The sequence below is a fragment of the Orycteropus afer genome, unplaced genomic scaffold (genome assembly GCF_000298275.1).
Source record: "Orycteropus afer afer isolate SDZICR_OR568_19922 unplaced genomic scaffold, OryAfe1.0 scaffold00174, whole genome shotgun sequence".
In the NCBI taxonomy this organism is placed as follows: domain Eukaryota; kingdom Metazoa; phylum Chordata; class Mammalia; order Tubulidentata; family Orycteropodidae; genus Orycteropus; species Orycteropus afer.
This window is the reverse complement of record NW_006921761.1, coordinates 7037341-7061192: the sequence shown is the minus strand read 5'-3', so window position 1 is coordinate 7061192 and position 23852 is coordinate 7037341. Positions and strand designations below refer to the sequence as shown.

Here is a 23852-nt window from a genome sequence, read left to right as displayed (position 1 = left end):
CCCCACCGCACCAGCCCTCCCTGAGGCCCTGCAACCCTGAAGAGAGATGGTTAACATAAAAAATCACCACTTCCCAGTCTAAGCAGCAGGGTGACACCCTCCAGAGGACAGCCTGTCACAGCAAGTCAAAAGCCGTGAGACAGCAGAGAGGAAAACCCTCCAGGACAGCTCCCCACTGCCAGGTGGGGCCGGGAGGCCACCTGCAGCTTGGCCTTGAATCAGCAGCTAAGCTGTGCCCAGGTGCTAGGCACCCATGAAGGCACCTGTAGGCCTGGCAGCTACACCTTCCCTTCCTGAGGCCTGGGACTGGGCAGATGCCCCTGGGCTGCTCCAGGTACCTTCTGACTTCTCCAAATGCATGGAAGTGCTCCTCTGTGACCCAGGGCTGCCGAGGCTATAGCACCGTCCCTCCCCAAGGGCTCAGCAACAAGCCCAACAACAAACCCCTGGATAGCCAAAGCAACCTGGCAGAGAGGCTTCTACCTTGGCCCCAGAGCACCTGTAATTCCAGGCACATCCCATGCAGGGAAGACCTTGGCACTGAGTGGGGGCTTTGGCACCTGGCTCTGCCTGCTCAGAGACCAGAGCAGCAGGGCTGAGAGCAGTTTTCTGCCATTTGCTGCAGCTCCGGCTGAGACGTACTGTGTCACCAGATTCAGTCCTCCACCAGAGAGAAAAGAGCACACAGATGTGGATGGGGGCAGCGAGGGGCGCTCATGCACACGGGCTCACAGACTCTCACACAGGCTGTCAGGCCGCCCTGGTGTCAGGCCAGGCATGGAGGAGCAGGGAGCCCACTCCCAGGGACAGGCACCCATCTGTGGCCTTATCTGCACTTCCCTGAGATGCTCCGTTCTCAGAGGCAGGTTTCTTTGGTTCATAAGGGGCGACTGGAAAGCCTGGGCTCTGTGTCTGCAGGATCTGTTGCAGCAGGGACATGGGGACCATGGGGTACAGGAAGGGGCTGGGCTGTAGCAATGCCTTAGGAGTCTCAGTCCAGGGCAGGCTGAATGTGTCTGGACAGGAAGAGGGCACAGAGGGCCTCAGCGTGTGCTCAAGGGTGCAGAGTGAGCCTGCCAGTCCAAGTCTGCGTGTGCTGGGGAAGATTCCTGTGGGTGGGCAGGTCAGGAATGCTGCTGGATGCCTGCACTTGCCTGCTGAGCATAAGGTAGGGATGGGACAGCTATCTACATAGCCAGGAAATCCCTGGACAGGGTGGGGAGCCCAGTGACCAAACTCCAGAGGGACCTCTGCTTTGAAACACTGGCTCTGGAGGATCCAGAGGCTGGGCCAGTGAGCACAGTCAACCTCCACCCCATGGACAAGCCATAGGCATTGGGCAGCTGCCATGGACAAGGTGAGTTCTCAGGGGAGGAGCCCATGAGAGCCATGAAGACTGCAAGCCCCCAGCCTGGCACAAAGCGCTGAGCCCAGGGCTGTGCACAACAGCAGGGCAGCAAGCATGTGGCAGACCGTGGCTGTGTTGTGCACCATCACCTCTGGTCTCTGCCACTCTGAAACAGGACACGGCCTGGCCTCATCTTCCAGAGTACCCATGGTTTCTGCTGCACCAGCTAGCAGAAGCTGCATTAATTTCAAGGTTAGGTCTTTCCTGGTGGCCACCTGACTGAGTCTGGAAGGGTCTAGAGTGCCCTTAAAGGCATCATCCACCACACAATCAGGTAGTGATTCACCTTGAGGGACACTGGTCCCCTTGCTCCTTTGAGCCTCAGCTTCCTCATCTACCCAGTAGAGACATAAGGAATATTCATTTCTGATGGTGAGGGAACCAAGAAAAGGGATTTGAGTTAGGGTACACATGCACACACACATATACATATACATATTATAGAGAGAGACAGAGACAGAGAGAGAGAGAGAGGAGCTCTGGTGGTGTGGTGCCTAAGGCACTTGACTGATAACCATAAAGTTGGCGGTTCAAACCCACCAGCTACTCCTCGGAAGGAAGGTTGGGCAATCTATTTCTGTAGTGATACTGCCTCGGAAACCCAAGGAGGGTTCACTATGAGTCAGAGATGACTCAACGGCACATAGCAACAACTATGTGTGTGTGTGTGTATATACACACACACACACACATATGAACACACACATACATATATACAGATACATATGCACACAGATGAACACATATATACATATACACACATACATATACACACATGAACACACATACAGGGCACATATACAAATATATGCATGCACACATGGACATATACATGCATGCATATACATGCATATCCACATACACACTATATATATACACACATATACATATATATACACATGAACATATATATATATGCATGCACACATATGTGTGCATTTATGAACACATACATATGCACAAAGGAACATATAAATGAAGAACTTATAAAAATATGCATACACATATGTATATATATACATGTATGCATGCTCATCCACACAATGCATATATATACATGCATGCACATATATACACACATACATATGCACATATATACACACATACATATGACCACATATATAAACATATACATGCACACACATGTAGATATGCATGCATGTCTGCATAAGACATATATGTATGTGAACAGACATACACACATATACATGCATACACATATGCACATATATATACAGATTCACATACATGGATAGATACACAGATACATTTCCAATACATGCATATACATGCATGCAAATCTATACATAGTACATACATATGTATGCACATAATACACATACAGACACGCATACATGTGCACATGTGTATGCATGCACATATACATACACATAGATACATATACACATTCATATAGACATGCATATCCATGCACACATACATATACATACATGCACACACATATACATTCATTTGTACTCATAAACACATACGATGCATACACACAACATATACACATGTGCATATACACACATGCACATATGTGCACATATGTGCACACATATACACATGAACATACACACATATTCATCTATATATATTCACAGACACATAAAGAAACATATATAGATATCTATACACACATGCATGCACACACATATACAGGTACATATACACACATACATGTACACACATACACTCATAGACACACATAGACACACTGTTGTTGTTGTTATGTGCTGTCAAGTCAGACCTGACCCATAGCGACCCCTCCTTGGGTTTCTGAGGCAGTATCACTACGGAAGTAGATTGCCCAATCTTCCTTCTGAGGCCCACATATATGTGAGGTGGTAAGATATGCTATGTAGAAAGAGGAAAGGAGATAGGAGGGACAGCAGGGTGGACGAGGATGGAGGCAGTTGGGGAAGGGATTCTGATCAACAGCATCTGAGCAGAAACCTGACTGAGGAAAGTCGGGAGCCACACAGAAGACATCGTTTGGACATGTCTGTGGTGTCAAATGGCTTTCTCTCAAAATTCCAACTCTTCCACTCCAGTGTTAAGACCCTGGGTCCCAAAACATCCATTTCCTGTAATTTGACTCTCTGATCTTTGCTGCTGCTTTCTATGGATTTCCACAGTCATAGCTGGTCTGCTAGCAAGCATCTTTGCTCTTCTGTGAGACCTGGAAGGGAGCCTCATTATACCTCCATGCCTGCAAGCAGGTGCCAATGGAGACTGTGTACCTGTGCATGGATGATGAGGGAGTGATGGCTCCTAAGAGCTCACTGCCTTCTGCTAGGCCTGACCCCTTCTAGATCATGAACATGGGCTCCTCTGTGACCCTGGTCAGAATCTCTGTCCCATACTTTCTGCTGTGGCCACCAGCCCTCCCAGTGCCATGCCAGGCCTGATCCCTAAGCAAAGAGCTGTCCTCCTGGGGGACAGAGCCAAAGAGAGCACCGTGCAGCAGGAACCATGGACTCTGGTCAGGATCAAGTCTGTGTCTTGCCCAGACCTCCCTTTTCTGAGCCAGTCCCAGTGTGAAAAACTGCCCTCAAGCTTGCCCTGCCCACTCTAGACATCCCCATCTTCCCTCGCTGGTCAGTTTCTGGGATCCAAAGTCCCAGGTACTGGGAGCGCGCAGAAGTGGCCAGAGGTGAGAGGGTGCCGTGGGACGCAGCCATGCCCTGGAGAGGCTCAGGAACGGGAGAGGGAGGGGCAAAGCACAACAAGCACGGCGGGGGACTTTAGGGACCCTGGAAAGTCCTGGAACCAACCGTTTCCTATAGTGATGTTTTCATGGATGGATGTTTGCATGTTAGTTACAGATTGGGGTGGTTTGAGCAGCAGGTGCACAACATACAGACGAAGACATGGGTTTTCGCATTGTATATTGGTTGGATGGCGTGAGTCGGCAGGTAGGTGAAGGTAAATCAAGAACAAAAACAGAAAACAAAAGAGAAAATGAGTCATTGAGACAAGCAAAAACTCAAACTCTGAACACTTCAGTGGAAAAGTTCAGGATTTTTGTAAACTTGCATACCGCCCTTAAAATGCATCAAATCAGCCTGTATTTCTGCCGCGGTAGCTCATGTGACAAAGCAGCATTTGCATTTCTGCTTGTAATGCAAATCCCGAGATGACGCACAGACGCTGGTCTTTTATTTCCAGGCAAAGAAGTCAATGCCAGTTTCCAGCTTGCTTGGCCCCCTTCCCCTGGCATCTTGCTAAGACTAGCAAACTATTTTGACTTTTAGGTTGGGGATGGAAACTGACACTCACATTTTTGCCTCAGGAAAAAAAAAAAAAGTGCATTCACAAAGTGACATGAGGTGACTCTGAATGGGAAAATCACGCATCCACATGATGGCTTCTCTTTCATCTTTTCTCCCCCAGGCGGTGGTGCCCGAGCTCGGAGCTGCGGTGGTACAGCAGAGCTAAGCTTCCTTCAGGACGTGGGCATCAAGGGCTGGGGATTCCCTCAAGGGGCTTGAAATAGGACCTGAAACGACTACAGGCAGCCTTGGCCCTGGATGTCCAGCAGCCGAGGAGAAGATGCTAGGCTGTCCCAGCCACTACAGGCGGCGCTGCCTTTTGTGAGGGCCTCTTTGGGAGGAAGGGTCCCCAGAAGGCAGCTGGCATCAAGGCTTTCTGTACCCACCACACTGCACCCTGCTTCAGGCCTCTGGCAGTGGGGAAAGCCCCATTGGGAGTTCAATGTTTGCATTGCTCACCTGGGAGGTAAAGATTCCTGCTCCCAAGGAAGAGGCCTGGGGGAATCAGAAACTCAGCCTGCCTGCTCCTCTCTGAAACCACATCAGTGCCTTACACTCCTGGAGAGACAGACGCACAGGAAGGGGCAGTGCCTGGGACATGCCACCGTGCGCAGGCTGGAGAGCACAGCCATGTCTGCTCTGCTGAAATGGCAGGTCCCATTCAGCCTTTTCGCCTGGCTTACTCAGGTCATGAACTTTTAAAACCACAAAATATATCATATAACATAAATATCATACAAACACACACACCTTTTAAAGAAAAATAATATACTCATCAAGCCCCTTAAAAACAGAGCATTGCCAGTCATTTTGAAGGCTTTTCTGACTGTCTCCCTTCCTGACCCTGACTTTCCTTCCTAAATGGAGGAACTCTCCTTAATATTCACAAGTAATTGCTTTACGTTATCATCCTGCCCCACATGAATTCTGTTGCTGCCTGTTTGCAACCCCTATCACGGGATGGGACCACACCGTATTTTGAGAAGCACATACATTAGGCAGATGTCATGTGTGTTTCTCACTTTTCCGTGGCACTGTGTGGTGCTGATAAGCCACAGCTACTCTGTTGTTGTTCTTTTGTCATGTGCTGTCGAGTCAGCCCCGACTCATAGCAACCCCTCCTTGGGTTTCCAAGGTGGTATCACTATGGAAGTAGATTGCCCAACCTTCCTTCCAAGAAGTGGCCGGTGGGTTTGAACCGCCAGCCTTCTGGTTAGCTGTCAAGTGCCTTAGGCACTACGCAACCACAGCTCCTTCTGTTTTCATTGTCATGAGCCATGTTGTTGTGAGCATCTGTGTAAGTGTGTCCATGCTGATCTGTGTGAGACACATGGATGCTTCTTTAATGTCATTCCATAAAGCTTTGTAAAGATCTTACACACCTTTTAGATTTACTGTCAGGAATGCTGCTGTTGTAAAGAAATGCAGCTGACTTCATGTGAGTAATCCTTTATTCGGCAATCTTGCTAAACATTCTGAGTTTTAGATTATCCTAGTTTCATCCATACATAACAATGTTATCAGCCCATAACTATACAGTTTCCTTATTCCTTTTCTAATCCTTACTACTTTACCTCCTTCTCTTATCTTATTCATTCAACAAGTATTTACCAAGTGCCTACAAAGTATCAGGCCCTCTTCTAAGTGTCAGGAATGGGGCCAAGAACAGAAACCCCTGCCCCCAGGGAGCTGGTATTTGACATACTGTGCTGCCCAGGAGCTCAGGTTCAACATGGAAAAGCAGTGATAACAGGCATCAATTGTCTTTTTCTTGTTCAAAGGGGATTCTTTTCAACATCATTATAGATGATGTTTGCATGGATACTGTAATAGATACTGTTAAGAAGTTAACAGCTCCTAGACTGCTAATAGTTGTTGTTTTTTAAATCCTGAATACACTGTGAAATTAGTGACTGTCTTCTGTGCATTCATTGCCATGATCATATTAAGGGTCTCCTTCAATGTGTGGGTGGAAATTATACTCATAGATTTTCTGGTGTTGGAGCCACACAAACTCAGCGAGATGACCTTTTACCACTGTTGGCCCTGCTTCCATGCAGTTTAGGGCTTCACATCTACTTTCAGAATGACAGTGGCCTATGACTCCCCTTTCTTACAATATCCTTTTGCTAACTGTGGTCTCAAGATTATACTCACCTTATAAAGTTAGACTGTTCACTCTTTTTCTAGTCCCTGGAAGAATTTCTTCAGATGGGGGATTCTCTGCCCTGGTATTTTAGGTAGAAAATCTAACCTGTAAAACCACTAGAATCTGGCATTTTCTTTGTGAGAAGTGGGTTTAACTACTGATAGAATTTTCTTGATAGTTTTGGAAAGAATTATTCTGGTTTTCTTTCTAATCTTTTGTCAACTTTGGTTATTGATATTTTTCTGGTTATTGATCCATTTACCTATTTTCATAATACTCTGTTGTTTTTCAATCTCTCCGGTGTCTTGAGTTATGACTCCTTTCTTCAGTTGTCTATTGCTTATTTTAACTTCTCTTCTTTCTTCTTAATCTTGCCAAAGGTGTGTTAATGCTTAGATCTTTAAAGAACTAAGTTCAGCCTTTGTTAATTTTCTTTATCTTTGTTTTCTACTTCCTTAATTTCTGTTCCTGTATTTCCTTCTTCTTTCCAAAGGGAGTTTCTTTCTAACTTTCTAATTTCTTAAGTTAGATGCTTAACTCACTGATTTCTGCACTTTTTTTTTTTTTTTCTCCTATAAGCATTGAAGGGCATTACATTTCTTTCTAAATGCCTCTGTGTTGTTGTTGTTGTTGTTATGTGCCGTGGAGTGGGACCTGACTTATAGCGACCCCTCCTTGGGTTTCCGAGACGGTATCATTATGGAAATAGATTGCCTAATCGTCCTTCTGAGGAGTGGCTGGTGGGTTTGAACCATCAGCCTTCTGGTTAGCAGTCAAGTGCCTTAGGCACTATGCTACCAGTAGTGACAGTTTATCAGTATTGAGACACCTTTTCATTATCTCTCAATTGTATTTTCTGGTTTCCATCATCAATTCATTTCTGACCCATGACTTATTGAGCAGCTTTTCTCCTCAAAAGTATAGATGCCTTGCTAGCACTTCCCCATCCCCATCATCATTTCACTATCTGCCTGTCTATCTGGGCTTCACCATGTTGAGGACAGTAAGTAATCAGACTGATGCCCTAATGGGGCACATGCACTCCAGGGCACAGGAGATAAATTCTATAAGGATCCACAGGCCTGCCAAATTGGTGAAGTTTCAGGTGCTAAGACATGTACCTCACAGTAAAAAGACAAGCCATGGCACCTCCTACTTCTACTGTTGGCAGGCATCTCTGAGTCTGGGAAGCAGCACCAACCACTTGGGAAACACTACTGTGGCCCGTTATTAGGTGACCCAGGAATCTGCCTGGTTTGAGAGGCTTCAGCAGGAGAGGGCTGTCTAGAAGATCCAGGATGCAGTTAGTGGCCCTGCCTCTTGGGCCACATGACCAAAAAGCCCGTGGTGCTAGAACTATTTGTGACAGAAAAAGATACAGTGTAGCATCCCTGGAAAGCCCCTACAGGACAGTCACAGCGCAGACACCTCTAGTGCAAGGCCATGCTATCTGCAGAGAGCAATCACCAATAAGAGGGACCAACCCTGGTGTGCAACTGGAAGCTCAGATCCATGAAGGATGAGCTGGTACAATATGCTGAAAAAGCTCAGATCTGGGGCAGGAGAGCTGGCTCAATAATCTGGTGCAGGCTTTGCAAAGCATACACAGACATGGACCAGAAAGACAGAGAGTTACACCAAGTAGCTACTTTGTACAGAAAGGAGTTGCCTTGATAAGGATACAAAGGACTCCTAAAAGCCGCTGTTGTTGAGTTGATTCTGACTGTAAGTGACCCTATAGGACAACAAAGAACTGCCCCCATAGGCTCTCCAAGGCTGTCAATCTTTACAGAAGCAGACTGCCTCATCTTTGTCCCATGGAATGGCTGGTGCGTTAGAAACCCCCACCTTTTGGTTAGCAGCCAAATGCTCTGACCACTGTGCCACCAGAACTACTTAAAAGGCTCCTAACCAAAAAGCCAAACCTACTGCCTTCGAATCAATTCCAATTCATAGCAACACCCCATTGGGTTTCCAAGGCAGTAAATCTTTACAGAAGTGGATTGCCCCATCTTCCTTCTGCAGAGTAGCTGGTAGGTTTGAACTGCCAACCTTCTGCTTAGCAGTCAAATGCCTTAGGCACTGCACCACCGGAGCTCCTTAAAAGACTCCTAAAAAAAAAAAAAAAAGGAAAAGAAAAGAAAAAACAAACAAACTCACTGCCATCAAGTCGGATCCAACTCACAGCAACCCCTCCTTGGGTTTCCAAGGCAGTATCACTGCATAAGTAGATTGCCCAATCTTCCTGGAGAAACCATATTACTGTCAATTGGAGGGCACCATTACAGTGGATGCACTAAACCAAGTGGACAGGATGGACCAGACAGCAGGTATGCTGGCTCACTGTCCCAGGGTTCACACAGTGACCCATGACTAGAGTGACCAGGTGGCTGATGTGGAGGCTGTGCCTGGGCCCAAAGCTGGGCATCCTCTCAGCAAGGCCACTACTGGGTACCCAGTCTACTATGACGGACAGTCAGCACTAGGACTCTATTTGTATCTTGATGGTGATGCCTTGAGGCTATCACTTGCTTGGCAGTAAACTGGTTACATTGGAACCTTCCCTGGAAAGGGCAGTGGTTCATATTCTAGGTGTGACTTTGCCATCCCCAAGCAATGCCTGGGCATTGGACATGTGGACTGGTGCCACAGATCCACCAACCAGGCTCTGTATAGTATCAACTCGGAACAAGCAAAGGAGACCACAGGACCCTCGTGTCACCGTGGCCCACACCATGGCCTCTTAATGGTGCAGGTAAAGTGCTAACTTGGGGATATACCTTGTGGGGCTGAGGCACTGTCCTTCCAGATGAGCCAATGACCAACATGTGGTACTGGATGCCCCGTAAGAGAAGACATGGATCCAAGAAACCTGGGCAGAAGTCAGGGTGGCCCTTTACCATCATATCCGAGACCAGTGGGGACTTGTGTCCATCAGCCCTACAATTTTGGGTTTGGCAGATCTGGAGGTCCTGGTTCCAGTGGTGGGGATGTTCCAAGAAGAAACCCAAAAGCATGGCTGCCACTTGGTCACACACTGACACGATGGCTACAACAATAGACTCACACATAGGAATGATTGTAAGGATGGGGCAGGACCTGGCAGTGTTTTGTTCTGTTGTAGATGGGGTCACTATGAGTTGGAACTGACTTGATGACACCTAACGACAGCAACAACTCCAGAAGACCAGCAGACAAGGCAAAGAGTCACCAGACTGGCCAGGTATCCTGAAGAGGATTATTGTGAAGGCAGAGCTGCTGCAAAATAACAGGGCAGGAAGCAGTCACTGGGGCATGGCTTATTTTTCCCACGAGTAGTCTTAACTGGACTGTTAAGCAACCACTGCAAATGAGGCAAGGCAAGGAGGGGCTTGGACCCACCAGGAAGCAACAAGAGCAGCAGAAGGGCTGGCCAGGCCCAGGGTGCTAGATATCAAGCCTCAGATGAGCCTCAGAGCAGTGCAGCCATGGACCTCTGGCTGCTCCTGCCAGCCCTGCTCTCACAGGTGGTCTGAAAGATACTCATCAGCCCCACTCTGGAGAAACCTTGAAAGGAGGTGTGAGTTAGCTAGGTGGGATCCAGATGGCATGCAGCAGGTGGTCCTGTACCCCAGCTAGTCTGATGCAATCCCCATGCACAGCAGCACCCACTGGCCCACTAGGCACTGTGCCTCCTGTGCCCTAGGCACAGCCCTGGACAGAGAGTGAATGGGAGAGAGGAGGACAGCTGACTGAATTGGCCCTGGGGATTCAGCTGGTGCTACTAACATTGCTGGTCTTCCTCTTCCTGAGCCCATGTCCCCACTCCCTCTGTGGCTTTCCTGGGAACACTCCCTAGTAAACAATTTCTTCCAGAACTCTCATGTCCACTTCTGTACTTAGAGACTTTGACCTTCTGCTGTGGATTTCTACTGAGAATGTTTTCCTCCAAGTACATTGTCTTTATGACTCAAATGGTATGAACCTTGTTGAGGCTAGTTTATACCCTGGACTAGGTCATTTCTCAAAAATATCCACAAACATTTGATAGGAACGAGCATCTCCACTGCTGGGCTTGTGTTTATACACATAAAACAAGCCTGCTAATTTATAATGTTATAATTTTCAGAATTTGACTTGCGTTAGTACATGTGCTCTCTATGTCACTGTACACACATCTCGGACACATTCACACCTGACTGAGCCCCAGCCTGGCAGACCACCTGGGAGCCACTTTCTTATCCAAGAAAGAACAGTTGTGACACAACACCAATCCCCAAAGTCTGCCTGGGGAGGAGACCCATCTGCCTGAGGCTCCCAGGACCCTCACTCCAGCCAGGCCTGAGACCACCAAGGGAAACCACTTCGGAGCACTGCAGGGGGGCAGAAAATACTACTTACCGCAATCTCTGTTACCAAAATATCAGTAATACTTCCCAACACAGTGACAAAGTCAAAGACGTTCCAGGCATCTCTGAAATAGTTCTAGAGAGAAAGCAGGGTGGTCAGTGTTGGTTCAGGCAAGTGTACCACATGAGATGTGGTGGAGGCACCTGATCAGGAAAGGGGTGTGAGACTTAGACCCTCAGTGCAGGCCAGATGGGTCTCCCAAATGGGAGAACTCAGGCCAGAGGAAGGAGACCCCTGGCAAGGTGCAAGCCTTCATGGAATATGGGTGGACACAGAACTGAGGGGCACAGGGTCCAGAGAAGAAAGGCTGGCCTCCTGGCCATCCAGGAGCTGGGCTGGGGGCACAGAGCTTGGGCGGCCCCTTCCCCGGGTCCCCGGCAGTGTCATGGTGCTCTGGGGCTTAGGGAATTCCCAGTTCCAGGCTGTGCATGCCCTGGACCCCTCTGCAGAGGGGAAATCAGAACACAGCCTCCATATGGCACAGAAATAGCAAAGCCACATACCAATACCCCAAAGGCGATGATCTTCAGCACGCACTCCATAGAGAACATGGACGTGAACACTATGTTCAGGCACTTCAGCATCAGCTCGTACTCGTAAGGTGCGGCATAAAACTGCCAGGGAAGGAATCTGTTGGCTGAGGGCTCAGCTGCCCCAGGACACCCCATCTGGGACCACCAGTCAGGGAGACAGAACCCTAAGCCTCCCAGGCCAGAGATCCCCACCCAGTCTCCCCCTCTGCGCTCCTGGAACCTTCTCAGTCCCAACCCACGGACATCAAAGAGGTGGCCTGGCCTCTAGAAGTTGATTCTGCCCAGCTACAGCCCATCTGGGGACCCTGCTGCCTGCCGGCCAGCCCACACCTTCATCATCAGCACAGCAGTGTTGAGGGCAATCATGGCCATGATGAAGTACTCGAAGGGTGGAGATACCACGAATGTCCACGTCTTATACTGGAATGACTGCTTGTTCTGAGGCATATACCGCGTCAGGGGCTTGGCGCTGATGGCGAAGTCAATGCAGGCCCTCTGCACAGACGGAAAGGTGCTGTGAACTCAAGTGCTCACAGTGGTTCTGGGGGAGGAACTATACATTTCACCTCCCAAGCCCAGGCAGCCAGGCATGGTTACTCCCTGGGGAGAAAGGGTCTCTGTCCCATGCTAGTGGCAGGTGGCCAGAACAGACCCAACAGGAGGGGCTCACGTGCAGAAGAAACACTCAACAGAGGCCCATGCAAGGCAGCAGAGAGTGCATACCTCATTCTTCTCCAGGCTGCACTCAGACATCACCTTGTCCCCTTGCTCCTGGAAGGTGATGATGATCAAGGCCACAAAGATGTTGACGAAGAAGAAGGGAAAGACCACAAAGTAGACCACATAGAAGATGGACAGCTCCATGCGGTACCCAGGACTTGGGCCCTGCTCCTCATAGGTGGCGTCCACGGAGTGTTTCAGCACCCTGGGTAGGGAGCAGACAGCTGAACATTTGGCACCCAGAGGACACAGCCTGGGACTCAAGGTGACATTGCTGGAATGGGCTCAGGATCTGCTTCTGTGTCTGAGCCAGGGATGATGGGAGGTAGGGATGGGGCTAAGGCTTGGCCATGTTGTTGGACCTGCTCCACAGGCAATGATTCTCCTGAAGTTGGGCTAGAAATTCCCTATGAGGCTTCTCCTATGGATAGCCTTGGCATCCTGAGGTCCCACCTCCAGAAGAGGAAGGAGAAGAGGCTAAACATCTGAGCCCTGAACTGTTCAGCCCAGCTCACCTGCTCATACCCAGCTCATGGCTCACATACAGCTCACCCACTCATGCCTAGCTTGCCTGGTAACACACAGCTTACCTGCTCATATTTAGCTCATCTGTTCACAACTAGCTCATGGTTCAGCCCAGCTCACCCACTCATAGCCAGCTCACTTGCTCAGCCCAGTTCACTTGCTCACAGTCAGCTCATCTTATTACACCCACCCAGTTCACTTGCTCACAACCAGGTCACCTGAACAGCCTGGCTCACTGGCACATACCCAGGTCACCTGCTCACCTGCCTCCAGAGCCACAGGCTTGGGCCAAGAGAAAGCCTAGGCTCAGAAGTTTCTTTTAAAATATGGTCTCCTGCCAGGTCATCACTCTTATGTTCTGAAGTGGAAGCTCCAAGCCCCAAGTGTCTCCTTCCAGTGGAACAATGAACCCACCAACCCCTCAAGGCTGCCCTTAACGGAAGTTGGTATGCTAACACAGGGATACATGGAAGCTACCCTTCCTCTGGCCTCTAGCCACTAGAAGGGTGCTCTGGAGACCACTATGTTGTCTTCTTTGGTGTAATCTCTGCCCAGGCTTTCAACTCTTACAGGGAAGGACCATGCCTCATTTGGTTCTGTGACCGGTACATATCAGAGCCTACAGATTATTTGCTGAGTGATGGAAAAAACAAACCAGTGCAGAGTTTGTGCCCTTGCTCTAGCCACCCCTTGGCTCCACCAGCTGAGATAAGCCAGATGGCTACTCACATGGGCCACCCTTCTCCCGTGGACACAGTGAACAGTGTCAACAGAGCCCAGAGCACATTGTCGTAATGAAAGTCATATTTCTTCCACTGCCGTGGTTGTGCTTCCACTTCCTCCTTTTCATAATCCAAATACTGACCCCTAGTAATAGAAACACAGAGGAAGTTAGAGGTTGAAAACAAAAGATCTAAATAAACCCATCTGCTAAGGTCAACTGCTTTCCACCAAAGGTACCAAAACCATTCAGTGGGACAAAGAACAGTGTTTTCAACAAATGGTTCTGGGATAACTGGAGGTACACATGCAGAAGAATGGAGCTGGACCCCTACCTCACAACATATACAAATTAACCCAAAATGGATCAAAGATCTAAATGTAACAGGTAAAATGATAAAACTCTTAAAAGATAAGGGCAGTGGACACAATGTCAAGAGCACAAGCAACAACAGAAAAAGAATACATAAATTTGAGTTCATTGAAATTTAAGATTTTTGTGCTTCAAAGAACTCCATTAAGAAAATTAAAAGATAATTCAAAGAATGGGAGAACATATTTGTAAATCATAGGTCTGACAAGGGTTTAGTTTCTAGAGTATATAGAGAACTATTCCAATCACTAATGAAAAAAGGCAAATAGCCAAATTAAAAAATGAGCAAAGAATCTGAAAAAAAAAACACTTCTCCAAGGAAGATATAATATGGACAATAAGAATATGAGAAGAAGATTGACATCATTAGTTATCAGGGAAATGCAAACCAAACTCACAGTGAAATAACAACTTCATACCCACTAGACAACTACAAGTTGGTAAAGAGGCAGAAAAAAACCAGAAACTTCATACATTGATGGTGGGAATGTAAAGTGGTGCAGCCATGCTGGAAAAAAAATGGGCAGCTCCACGAGTGGTTAAACACAGAGTTGACATATGACCCAGTAATTCCACTCCTCAGTATATGCCCAAAACCAATGGAAGCATACATCCACACAAGACTTGTACAGAAATGTTCATGGCAGCATTAGTAACAAGGATACGTGGCTCCTTTCTGAGTGAATGAAAATGTTCTAATATGAAGATATGAAAAAACTACTGAATTGCATGTTTTAAATGGGTGAGTTGGATGGTGTATGAATTACATCTCAATTAAGCTGTTAAGCAAACCAAGGACTCCACTGTGTGGGGGAAAGGATGATCTTTCCAAATAAAGATGCTGGCCCAACTGGAAATCTCTCTGGAGAAAACTGATCTTTCCCCATACTTCACACCATACACACACATCAACCCTAAATATGAAAAAGGCAGAAATTGAACTTTTAAAGGAAAACATAACAGAACATCACCCAATCTTGGATCGTTAAACAGCACGAGAAGTTAACCGGCAAAGAGAAAACACCAAGTGGACCATATTAAGGTCAAGTACTTTGTTCTTTAAAAGAGCGAAAAGCACCCCACAGAGTGGGAGATTTCTGTAATCCTTAGATCTGGCAAAGTGTTCCTATAGATCCACAGAAAGAGGCAGGCAACCCAAACAGGAAAGTGGGTAAAAGGTTGGAACAGATACTTCTCCCAAAGGACCTCCTACTGATCCCTTGACCATTGACAAGTTGCCTTATTGGTAAGCAAGTACAAATTAGACCACAAGGACATCCACTACAGCCTCATCAGGAAGCCCAAACAGCAAGAGACAGGGAACACCTCACCTTGTCAAGCCTTTGGAGGGCCTGGAATGCTCCTACATGCTGGCAAGAGTGTAAGTGGATACAGGCACTCACTCTCTACTAAAGCTGGGCATCTGCACAGTCTATGAGCCAGCAGCCCCCACCCACGGGAGTGCCCATGTGCTCACCAAAAATCATGCACCAGAATGTTCCATCAGCACTTCTCAAGAGAGCCCCAAACTAGGAACCCACAGAGGCCATGACAGCAGAGTGGCCTTGTCAGTTGTGGTCCATCCACATGAGAGAATGCTGCACAAAAGGGGGCCACTGCTGTTGGCAGGGCAGCATTGCTGCCACACTACCCAGTGTGGCCCAGCACTTCTCTGAGGGTGGGGCCTTGTGGTAGTTCAGTTTGTGTGTCAACTTGGCTGGGCCTGGTTGAGTGGCTGGGCAGCTGGATGTAGTATTCCCCATGATGAGGCTGGTAATCAACTCCATGGTGGAATCTACTGTGAGCAGCTGAGTAGCTGCCTTACGGAATGTGGTCTGCTTCCTATACATAGGCAGAAGCCTTGGGGAATGGTCTCTAACTTATGGCATGCTTGGGCCCTGCATGTAGGCATGTAGTTGTTCAGCAGTCTGCCATGCTCTGCTGACCTTGGGACTTACAATGGACTTAAATTAATGGCCTGTGTGTGGTTTGGCAACATCGGGACTGTGCCATTTTATTTGTTGACCTTGGGCTTGTTAGCCTCAGCAGCTAGTAGCTGCCTGAGTGAAGAGATGCCTCTAGCTTCAGTGGACCAGGAGCAAGAGACAGAGCTGAAGCCCAAGGGTGAAGGGCTTTCACACAGCCCCTAGAGCCTGGCACTTTGAACTTGGACTTAAAGACTCCAAACTGTAAGAGAATAAACTCCTGTTTGTTAAGGTCATCCCATTTGTAGTATATTTCTGTCAGAGTGGCACTAGGTAACCAGAACAGAATTTGGTACCAAGAGTGGGGTGCTGCTCTGACAGATACCTAAAATGTGGAAACAGGAGTGGAGTGCATCCTTGACCCAAGACCCCAGCACAGAGACCCTGGCATATGGCATAACAGACAGCAGGAGCAGATCAAGAGATCAGCATGAGAGACGGCAGGAGCAGAGCCAAGAGAACTGCCATGAGACAGCTGACAGCCTTACCAGCCCACGGAAGAAAAAGCTTGATGCCTTTGGTTAGGTGGCGTACTGGCAGAGTGGGTTGCTTTCGATCATTAATTGGTAGAAAAGACTGGTATGAAATGGAGTAACAGGTTGGCCGGCCCACGGAGTAAGAAAGCTGAGTGTTTTTAGGGCAGGAAGATTTCCAGCAGAGTGGATTGCCCTCGGGCATTAATTGGCAGAAGTGGAGAGACCAAGGAAATGAAGCAGAGCTGCCTCAGCCTGAAAGGGTAGGACCATGGCCTTTGGCGTTGGAACCACCACAGCTCCCTAGGTTTCAAAGAGCCAGGCCTCCACTGTGTGAGCCAGTGGGATGGAGGAGCCATAGCTGCTGCCCAAGAGTGAGGGGGCGGGACCGCCATGCCCAAGAGGGAAAGGAACAGGGCCCCCCAGGTCAAGTGGGTGAGGTCACTACTTAGAGGAATTACGGGACTGGAGCCACCCCGTAAGAGAAATCTGTACAGATGCCAAGTTGACAAGGGTGGAATTGTGGTAGTTTAGTTTGTGTGTCAACTTGGCTGGGCCTGCTTAAGTGGCTGGGCAGCTGGATGTAGCATTCCCCACGATGAGACTGGTAATCAACTCCATGGTGGAATCTACTGTGAGCAGCTGAGTTACCTTAGGGGATGTGGTCTGCTTTCTGTATATAAGCAGAAGCCTTGGGGAAGCCTTGATCTCTAGCTTATGGCACGCCTGGACCCTGCATGTAGCCATGTTGTTGTTCAGCAGCCTGACATGCTCTGCCGACCTTGGGACTTACAATGGACTTAAATTAATGTCCTGCTGTGTGGTTTGGTAATATCAGGACTGTGCCATTTTATTTGTTGATCTTGGGCTTGTCAGCCTCAGCAGCCAGCAGCTGTCTGAGTGAAGAGATGCCTCTAGCTTCAGTGGCCGGGAGCAGGAGGCAAAGCTGAAGCCCAAGGTCAAGGGGCTTTCACATAGCCCCTAGAGCCTGGCACTTTGAACTTGGGCTTAAAGACTTCAAACTGTAAGAGAATAAACTGAAGACCATTCCATTTGTGGTATATTCCTGTCAGAGTGGCACTAGGTAACCAGAACAGTCCTGGTGTAGGAGGTCTGGGCCTCCTATCAACAGTCATAGCTGCCCTCACCTCTGACACTTGGGCCCAAGGTTCGGAGCCCTCCACCAGTACCCTGGGCCCAGTCCTGCTAACAAGGAAGGCTGGTGTCCCTGGTGCAATGCTCAGTTACCTGCAGTCCCGCTCCAGCTCCTTCGACTCGTCAGTGCAGTAGAAGAACTTCCCCTTGAAGAGCTGCACGGCGACCACAGCAAAGATGAGCATGAACAGCACATAGACGACCAGAATGTTGAGCACATTCTTCAGTGAGTTCACCACGCAGTCGAACACGGCCTGGGGGGAGGGCACCTGCATGCTCAGACCTCAGGCCTCGGAGGGGACCCAGCAACCCAGGCCCTGCAGGCAGGGCAGGGATCCACCACCTGCCCGAAGCAGGTGGACGAGATGGGAAGCGGCAGGTGGACAAGGCCTGAGGAGAGACCCTCAGGAAAAACCCAGGACTATGGGGCCAAGTGAGACCAGGTAAGCAAAGATGCCTTGGAGTCCTGGCCACCTCCCAACCTGGTCGTTCACACACAAGCTCCAAGCAAACTGCTCTCTCTTCCCACTCTGCTTAATGCCTCCATGCTTGTTTCCACAGTGAGTAATGATGGGCCTGATGCAGTAAGCTTTGGCAGATTAAATGAGTGGAACCACATAAGCGGTTTACTTAGGCAAGTGCTCACTCAGTAACTATTAGATTTTAGCAATTGTGTTTGGATTCACATGCTTGCCTTTATCCAGAATCTTAAATGTGCTCATGCTTCAGGGCAGCCCCCAGGAGCACCTGCCCTCTCTCCAAAACCAAAGCCATTGCCAGCGAGTCAATTACTATTCATAGCACCCCTCGAGGACGAGTAGAACTGCCCCATAGGGTTTCCAAGTCTGTCAATCCTTACAGAAGCCAACTGCCTCATCTTTCTCCCAGAGAGTGGCTTGTGGGTTCGAACCACTGACCTTTTGGTTAGTGTTACCAACTCTGCCACCAGAGAACCTTCCTGCCCTCCCTATACCCCCGGTAATCCTCGGCCTCTCCGGGAGAACCCTTTCCTACTTATGCTGCAGCTGTTGAGAGAACACCTTGGCTCATTTGGTGGTCCTGGGTTAAAGAACAGGAGTCCTACATGAGACTGCTGTGAACAAGCCCATCCCTTCCCTACAGGTATGTGATCTGAGAAGACTCAATGTGAAGCTGTCCCTCTGCTTATCCCACCTCATGTGGGAAGCTGAGTGGGACAGGAGCAAATGCATGTGTGCATGTAGAACACACACAGACACACACATATGTGCATGCACATACAGGGATACACATGTGTAATGCATATGGTGCACATGTGCATGCATACATGACATTCCCATGTGTGTAAGGGCATGGACACGCATGTAAACATACTTGTGTGAACACACAATAACACACTACACAGTCATACACACATCATGCAACACAAGTGTGTGCATGCATGTACAGGCATACACACATGTATGAAATGTACATGGATATACACATATAAGCACATACACTCAGACATACGCAAACATGCACATGCTCACATATACAATAACAAACATGCAGACACATGCATATACCCAATAGATATGCATGTGACACACATATGAACACACAGCCACATGCATGCATGAATACATACAAACACACGTGCACATATGTATGCACATATGCTTGCACACAGAGACATTCACATTCATGGTGATACACTGGCGCACAGGCATATACTACATGTATGTGCATGAATATGCATGCATACACATATGCATTTATACTCATGTGCATGTGTGCAGACATGGACACATGCTAACACAAGGCATGTACACAGGTACCCATGAGAGCACACTAAAATACAGGCATGCACACACATGCATGTTAGCATGGACATGTGCACAAATGTGCAGTCTCAAATATGCTTATGAACACATGTACAATGCTCACACATGATAGCACAAGGCACACATACATGCCCATGCCTGAAGTCAGGCATGTGCAGACACACACATGTGCACTTTCGCATACACAATGTGCACACACACCAGCCCACCCCACCAGCTCCAACTCTCCAGGCTCCAACCTTGAGCTTAGGCAGCCGTTTGATGGTCTTGAGGGGCCGCAAGACACGCAGGACTCTCAGGGACTTGATGGTGTTGATGTCTTTCCCTTTGGATCCTCTAGAAGGAGAAGCCACAGATGCAGACAGGCAGGGGACCCTCAGGGTGCACATGGCCCCACGTGCATTCTGCCTCGGGACCCGAGCTGAGGATCCAGGAGCAGCCCTGCCTATGCCCCCACCAGTCCATCCAGTGTCTAGCATCTAGGCAGAGGAGTGCCAGAGCAAAGGTCAACATTCACCTGGTATCCAGGTGGGAAGAGCCCAGCCCAGAGCACAGCACCCCAGTGGTTTCCAGCATACCAGCATTCCCCTGACACCCCAAACCACCATCCTGCAGCTGCCTGCTGAGGCTAGCCCCAAGAAGACAGGGGAGAGACATGAGGACACGCAGACCTGGGGCAGGGTGGCATCGGAGACCTGAGAGCAATGTGCTGCCATGTCCTTTAGCATTGAACCTTCTTGAATGGCTGGTTTTCCTGCCTCTTGGGGCAGTAAGGGGACTTGCCTGGCCTCCACCCCTACAGTTCTCCCTACTGATCCTCCCTCAGCGACCCTAATGCTGCCCTGGCCAAAGTAAAACTGACAGAAGGGGTGAGAGGGAGAGAAAATAGGAGGGCTGCAGGGAGGGAAAAAGGAAGAGAGGAAGGGACAAAGTTGGATCAGTTTAGAAGTGACACTGGAGACGGGGCAGACAACCAGAAGATACAAGGGGGTGACAGACAGAGACACGGAGATAATGCAAAAGGCAGCAGACAGGAAAACAAACAGGGTGGTGGTGGGCGGTAAGACAGGGAGTCAGAGGAAGTTTGGGGGTGGGGCTGGAGCACATTCAGAAGCCCACAGTCAATGGCCACTCAGGGCAGTCAGTGCCCCTTGCACAAGGAGCCAAGGCAGCCCAGGGTGGCTACACCCCGTCCTGAGGGCCAAGCCAGGGGTGTGGAGGGGAAGATCTCCTGAGGGCCATGGGCAGCCTGCACTCAGGACCTTCCTAGGCTTCCTGCTAAGGGCCATGTTGGCCCAGATGCTACAGAGCAGGGGCTGAGGGCTCAGTGGCATGGGATACACTCACCCAAGGCAGTCCTGGCCCTCTCCTCAGAGGCCACACCCACAACACCGCCTGCAACCCTGAGTGACCAAGGCCTGTAAGGGGGTGTCAGTGTCCACCCAGGTGGTTTTCCTCCTCAGGAGACTGAGGGGCAGGCCCAGGCTGGCTGGTGGCAGCCCAGCCCTTGTCTCTCCTCCCCAGACCTGCACTCCAGCATCACACCAAGTGTCCTGGAATTGCCCAGCCCAGAGTATCCCAGCACTTTCCAGCACCCACCCTGAAACCAGCTTCCTGCTAGGCTAGCCCGGGAGGACAGGGGACAGACAGACATTAGGACAAACAGACCTGGGGCAGGGTGGCAAAAACCTGAGGAACAAAGGAGGGAGTAGACATGTTTTCTCCCAGGAAGTGGTGTCCCAGGGATCACCCTGAAGCAGCCCCCAGGGCCTAGTGCCTCCATGGCTGGGGCTGCACTTCCTCCTGCCAGCCCAGTGCCTGCTCCCTCTCTCTTGCTTTGAGGAGCTCAGCTTGGCTCTACCCCTCCCCTCCTCCAGACACCTGCCCAGCTGTGCTGTCCACATTCCTAAGCCCCTCCCGGGATTTCTGGCAAAGTTACCACTTTCTCTATCATAAGAGGAGGCCATTAGGACAACCACTCAGGGAAAAGGCAGGCAGGCCTCGAGTGAAACTTCCTCAGATATTTGACCTCAGGCAGCCAGCCATGACTGCCAGCTCCCACCAACACCTCCTCTCCATCCTCCAGCACTTGCTTGGGATGCCCTGCTCACAGGGTCACTTGCCGCAAGGGCTGGCTGGCCCTAGCCTGTCCCCAATATGGCCCAGGCAGCCCAGCCCTCTAGTAGAGGCATGGCTCAGGCAGCATGCAGCCCCATGAAGGCAGTCAATGCAGATGAGCGGGAGGGTGGTGGTGACGCAGACCAAGAGGGGCCGTCAGCATGACTATGGTATGGGGGCAGCACGAGGGCAGGGGGAAGGCATTACCCCATGAAGCTCCTACCGAGAGTCCAGCAACAGAAGACAAAGAGAACACAAAGTCAGTGATGCTGGTGGGGACAGGTGCTGCCACAAGAGGGCCTGCGTCTGGGGCGCAGCTCTGGCCCTCACCTCCCATCAGAGGAGCAAGGTCACCCATGGGGTCTTCCTTATCTCTGCAACTCATTTACTGCTCCCCAGGAGTGCCCCAGTGCACCAGCCCTGTCCTGTATCTCCAAGTCCTTGGACACCTGCCTCATGGAGAGACCCTCTATCTCTATGGGAAACTCCGGGTTTGGGCTCAGTAGAGGACAGAGAAAACAGCCCCAAGTCCCAACAGGAGGGGCACCCGTGCATTCTGGCTGACCACTTGGGCATAATTGGCAGGAGGTTGCCTGGGCTGGGACTCACCCAGAGCAGGTGAAGTGGCCCCAAAAGACCCCAGGAGCAGAAACCACTAAGCTCGAGGGGTGTGAGCCTCTCCCAGGACCATGGGCTGCCTCGTGGGAGACAGGCCACAGGGTCCTCCTCACCCAGCCCAGCCCTAAGCAGGTGGGAAGGCCTATTTGAGGGGCATGCCCAGTGACTGCCCTGAACCGCTGCCCTAGGCTCCTGATTCTGACGAACCCTGGAGAGAGCACAGGGCAGCCTGTGGATGGGGGGTGATGAAAAATCTGCTCAGAGAGCCCTGGGGTGGAGTGTGGGGCAGCCCACACTGGAGATGGTGAGCCCCATCTGGGCACGGAGGCCAACAGGGCTCTCCCTCCCTCCCTCACCCCACACCATGCAGCTCTGGGAGCTTCAGCCTGACAGGAGGCCACAGCTGACAGGTACTTACGAGAAGGCAAAGGCCACCAGGGCACCACTGACCACAATGAAGTCCAAGATGTTCCACAGGTCCCGAAAGTAGGCTCCAGGGTGGAGGAGCAGTCCCAGGTCGATCATCTTTGGGGGAAACGTGTTTTAGAGTGTGGGATAGGAGGGGAGGATGTGGCCCAGGTGGTACCATCTCAGGGTAAGGGGATGCAGCCTGGTCACACTGTCTCAGAGGAAATGGTTGTGGCCTGGGTCATACCCTTCAAGGCCTCAGTGCCATCCACACAAACATTCCCATGTGGTTCATGACTTGCTGAGGCTCTCTGGAGCCTGAAGGACACTGTGAGGTCTGTCACCATCTACTCCTCCTCACTGGACCTCAGGCACCTGGCCTTGTGCATTAGACTGCCTACACCTTGAGGGGGCAGTGAGGGGCAGCAGGAGGAGCCACTGGTCACAGTCTGTGGGTCTGCCTGCATGATTTTGATTCTAAGCCTCAGCCTCATTGTGAAGGGGGGACTACCCACAAGGGGTTGTGAACATGAATAGCAGAGGATATGCTCAGACACACTTGGTGACTGTGCATAAAAAGAGCTGCCCTGTGCACACGTGTAGCACACCCCTTAAAGCTGCACCAAGGACCTGGTGTGCATGTGTGTTGGCAGGTTCAGCCCTATTGAAGGCATGCCTATGCAAAAATGTATATATGCAAACACACATCTGTGCAAACACACACCTTGCTGAGAGGACACTGCATGCCAACACTGCAGACAGACAGTGATGGTCTAGTTGAGTTGGCAGATTCTTGGTCTATGATCAGACAATGTTGTTGTTAGGTGCCATCGAGTCGTCTCCGACTCATAGCGACCCTATGCACAGCAGAACGAAACACTGCCCAGTCCTGCACCAGCTCCGCGATCCCTGCTATTTTTGAGCCCATCACAGCTGCCAATGTGTCAATCCATCTCGTTGAGGGCCTTCTCCTCCTTCGTCAACCCTCCACCTTAACAAGCATGACATCCTTCTCTAGGGAATGGTCCCTTATGACAACATGACCAAAGTAGGTGAGACGAAGTCTGGCCATTCTCGCTTCCAAGGAGCATTCTGGCTTCACTTCCTCCAGGATAGTTCTTTTAGCAGCCCATGGTACTTTCAGCCTTCTTCGCCAACACCACGGCTCAAAAGCATCAATTCTTCTTCGGTCTTC

General features: G+C 49.8%; 1 protein-coding gene across 1 annotated transcript in view; it reads right to left on the bottom strand.

Moving 5' to 3' along the window:
• CACNA1B (calcium voltage-gated channel subunit alpha1 B) overlaps positions 1-23852 on the bottom strand; it is a 278427-nt gene that overhangs the window by 33193 nt on the left and 221382 nt on the right. The window contains exons 25-33 of the mRNA XM_007947083.1: positions 22668-22774; positions 21839-21850; positions 19753-19849; positions 17802-17962; positions 13732-13869; positions 12481-12682; positions 12088-12252; positions 11728-11838; positions 11216-11299 (exon numbers count right to left, since the gene is read on the bottom strand). Of these exons, the coding sequence (XP_007945274.1) occupies positions 11216-11299; positions 11728-11838; positions 12088-12252; positions 12481-12682; positions 13732-13869; positions 17802-17962; positions 19753-19849; positions 21839-21850; positions 22668-22774 (1077 nt within the window). The remainder of the gene's footprint in view (positions 1-11215; positions 11300-11727; positions 11839-12087; positions 12253-12480; positions 12683-13731; positions 13870-17801; positions 17963-19752; positions 19850-21838; positions 21851-22667; positions 22775-23852) is intronic.